General features: G+C 43.2%; 1 protein-coding gene across 1 annotated transcript; it reads left to right on the forward strand.

The window, feature by feature from the left end:
* Positions 1-326: 326 nt before the first annotated feature.
* Positions 327-1,630, forward strand: LOC133823247 (calmodulin-binding protein 25). Its single transcript, XM_062255907.1, has one exon. The coding sequence runs from the start codon at positions 615-617 to the stop codon at positions 1,353-1,355; it is 741 nt and encodes a 246-aa protein (XP_062111891.1). The 5' UTR covers positions 327-614; the 3' UTR covers positions 1,356-1,630.
* Positions 1,631-1,855: the final 225 nt, after the last annotated feature.

Raw genomic sequence — 1,855 nt, forward strand, 5'->3', positions numbered from 1 at the left:
GTATTCCCCTTCCTTTTTTTTTAATAGTTAATCTACTACACTTGAAAAAAAATCAAAAAAATTTAGTAAATAAAAAAAATCATAAAAACAAAAAGAAACCAAACCATGGTTAACTTAGTTGGGTCTTAGTACTATACTACATACGGACTAGCTTGGCTAAGCTTCAATCTCACCTCTTATCATCCGTACAATCAAATGACGCGTGTCCCTATCTCCTCGTCGTCCTTGTCCTCCTCCTCCTCCTCCTCCTGAACAACGCGGTTTCTTCCTCTCTGTCCCAAAAACCCCTCTTGGTCCCACACACTCTCTCTCTATCTATGATTTCCACCGTCCTATATAAGGACCCTTTATGGCCTTCAAATTTCTTCTCCATTTATTTCCACCTTCCTTCTCCATAGTGTTTTCTGCTCTCTGAGTTCTCCATTATCACCAACCCAATTCTTCACTTCCTCTGTTCAAAGCTTATCTCACTCCTCACACCCACCAAATCGGTTGCCCAAACATCTACAAATGCTTTGACTCGAAACTTAATTTTCAACTTCTTTAGCTCTTTTCTTTCGTTACCTACATCGGACAAGAGTAGAAGAAAAGAGAGGAGTGACTGTGTTGTTTTAATGGCGTCTTCAGAGAATTTGGCTAGTACTATCGAACCATGGGCGTTCAGACCCACTTTCGTCGGCGGAGACTGTTGGTTCTCGGAGCTTTTCACCCGAGACGCCGATTCTATAACCAAAGCCCTTCAAAAATCGCTCTCGAATTCCACTAACCAGCCCGAAACTCCGTTGATCTCACCGACGTCGTTTTCGGACGGCCCTTTCAAGCCCGACCTAGTTCAGACCCCGACCGTTTCTGGTATTTCCGGGTCGGATCCTGAGTTGTTCGCCCCAAAACGCCAAAGGGTCAACCCGGTGGTTCCTCCAACTTCGACGATGACTACCACCACAACCGGCAAGGTATCTAAAAGAAAGTCCCGAGCCACGAAAAGGTCTCAGACGACCTTCATAACCGCAGACCCTGCTAACTTCCGACAGATGGTCCAGCAAGTCACAGGCGTCAGATTCGGCTCGGCTCAGTTTCCAACAGCGGCTTCGGCGCCGATCCTGAAACCGGAGCCACAGAGACCCTGCAGCCGGTTCCCGATCACTAGCGGGTGCCTTCCGACGCTTGACACCTCAGCTTTTCTCCTTGATCAGCAGCCCGTGGTGGGGTCCATGTCCTCGCTGGTGAGCTCGGCGCCGCCTCTCTCTACTTTCTCTCCGGGGATGGGAGGTGACGGAGTATTGGGTGCCGGCGGTGGATTGGATTTCGACACATTCCCGAGTTTTCCTACTTTGGAATCATGGAAAGTGATGTGATAGATAGTTTTTTTTACTTCACTTTTTTCGTTTGTCTAATTTTATGAATATGTTTTTTTTTTCTTTTCTCTGTGAGAAAGGATTTCAATGTTTTTGGATTAGTAAGTTAGTATTACTAATTAGATGAGACAATGTTGAGGATTGGGGGATAAGATCTTTGTTAATATTATAGGGGAGAAGTTCTTTTACATTATTTCTTTTAATAGAATCTATGGGGATGTATTTTGGTTCTTACACGGTAAATCTTGTATTACTATTTTTAACTCTTACCACTACTCACAACTTGACACAAATGTTTTTGCATTTGCCTAAGTATATGTTGGTTTGGTTCGATTCCCTTACATTCTTGTTGGGTTTGGAATTGAAATGGAGATTATTTATTTATTAAAAAGAGTTAATGGATGATTATTTATATTAAAAGAAAACGCCCCAAATTTTTTTGAGAAGAAATAAGGCCCATGGCTTGTGAGAATTCACACATGTTCTCAAAGTATGTGTGG

Source organism: Humulus lupulus, chromosome 3 (genome assembly GCF_963169125.1).
Source record: "Humulus lupulus chromosome 3, drHumLupu1.1, whole genome shotgun sequence".
Classification (NCBI taxonomy): Eukaryota; Viridiplantae; Streptophyta; class Magnoliopsida; order Rosales; family Cannabaceae; genus Humulus; species Humulus lupulus.